Source organism: Tupaia chinensis, unplaced genomic scaffold (assembly GCF_000334495.1).
Source record: "Tupaia chinensis unplaced genomic scaffold, TupChi_1.0 Scaffold000451_2, whole genome shotgun sequence".
Lineage (NCBI taxonomy): Eukaryota > Metazoa > Chordata > Mammalia > Scandentia > Tupaiidae > Tupaia > Tupaia belangeri.
Window position 1 is genome coordinate 2,999,660 of NW_006159958.1, and position 1,390 is coordinate 3,001,049.

A 1,390-nucleotide genomic window follows, 5' to 3' on the forward strand; every position below is an offset into this window, starting at 1 on the left:
ACAGACAGAAAGCTAGAAATCACCCCCCAGGGGGGATGGCCACACCGCAATCCCTTCTCCTCCATTCTCTCGGGATCTTGGGCATGCACACACATGCACCCTGCGCAAATTTAAGCCACCGGGTCCAGGACTCAAACCATGGTCGGCTACGTGGGAGTCCAGTGACATAGCCATTACTCTAACTGCTGGTCCCGGTACTTTTTCTTTTTTAAGCTTAGACTAGTAGTACCGCCCCACCCCTGGCTATACTTTCCTACAGTACTCAGTCTATTGTCTTTCCATAAGCAAAACATTGTCTATTTACTCTCCACAATGACATTAAAAATCCAAGTCAGGGGACCAGCAGTTGGTGTAATGGCTATGTCGCTGGACTCCCATGTAGTCGACCACGGTTCAAGTCCCGGACCTGGTGGCTTAAAACTCACGCCAGGTGCTTGTGCGTGCGTGCCCAAGATCCCGAGAGGAGAACTGAGAAGGGATTGCGGCGTGGCCATCCTCCCTGGGGGGTGATTTCTCGCTTTCTGTCTCTCTGTGTCTCTCTCTGTCTGGCAAGCGCATGCGCCCTATAGCAAAAACCTCTCCCCCCCCCAAAAAAAAAATCCAAGTCAGCTCACAAGTAAAGATAAGTACTTAAAAAAAATTTACTTTTTCCACAAAAGAAAGAACAGAGATGAAGAGAGCAGCCATCACAGGGTCTTCCTGTCACCGTCCCGCCCGCCTCAGCAGACTCGGGTTATAGCCAGGCACGAGGACCCAGGGTGTAAACCAAGGGCCTTTCCCATGGGGGCCAGTGGTGTGGCCTTGCGTCATGGCCTGGCCCCTGTTCTTTGATCTCGTCTAGCTGCCTTGCCGACTAGCGAAGGGACTTAGGTCCTGCATGTCTCACACACCAGCCGGTCTGGTGCTTGCCTGGACTGAGTTTGTGTTGGGGGGAGTAGGGAGACACCTCACCCCACAGCCCGTTGCCACCCCAGCGCATGCTCAGAACTGGTTGTGGAGTGAGCGGGTGACTTGGGGAGCGAGCCGTGGCCTCAGCTGTGCTCTCACTCTCTGCTTGTCTCCGAAGGCAGGGAAGCTGGCCGTGGAGCGAGGCTGGGCCATCAACGTGGGTGAGTGCGTGGGCTGGGAACGTCCAGCCTGGCCTGGGGGCAGGGGAGGAGGACCCTGGGGGTGGCTACGGAGAATTCAGAGGGTCTGGTGCCTTTGCAGTGGTCCGGAGATGGGTGTCCAGCCTCTGGTGCTTGCCTCTGTCTGATAGAAAGTTCTTGCCTAAAAAGTTCCCCAGGGACTGCCCAGCCCGACCCTTATGTACTCCCAGTGATGGGGACTCCCTCCCAGAGTCTGTGGCAGCCCCCGGCAGCTCCATGGGACTCATAACTGCCTCCCTATG

General features: G+C 55.9%; 1 protein-coding gene across 6 annotated transcripts in view; it reads left to right on the forward strand.

Annotated features, from left to right (window-relative positions):
• HDAC11 (histone deacetylase 11) overlaps positions 1-1,390 on the forward strand; it is a 28,138-nt gene that overhangs the window by 17,987 nt on the left and 8,761 nt on the right. For all 6 annotated transcript variants that reach the window (XR_335558.3, XR_335559.3, XM_027774543.1 and 3 more), the window contains exon 5: positions 1,067-1,109. Coding sequence is in view for 4 of the 6 variants with exons in the window: in XM_027774543.1 (XP_027630344.1) it covers positions 1,067-1,109 (43 nt within the window). In the remaining 2 variants the exon portion in view is untranslated. The remainder of the gene's footprint in view (positions 1-1,066; positions 1,110-1,390) is intronic.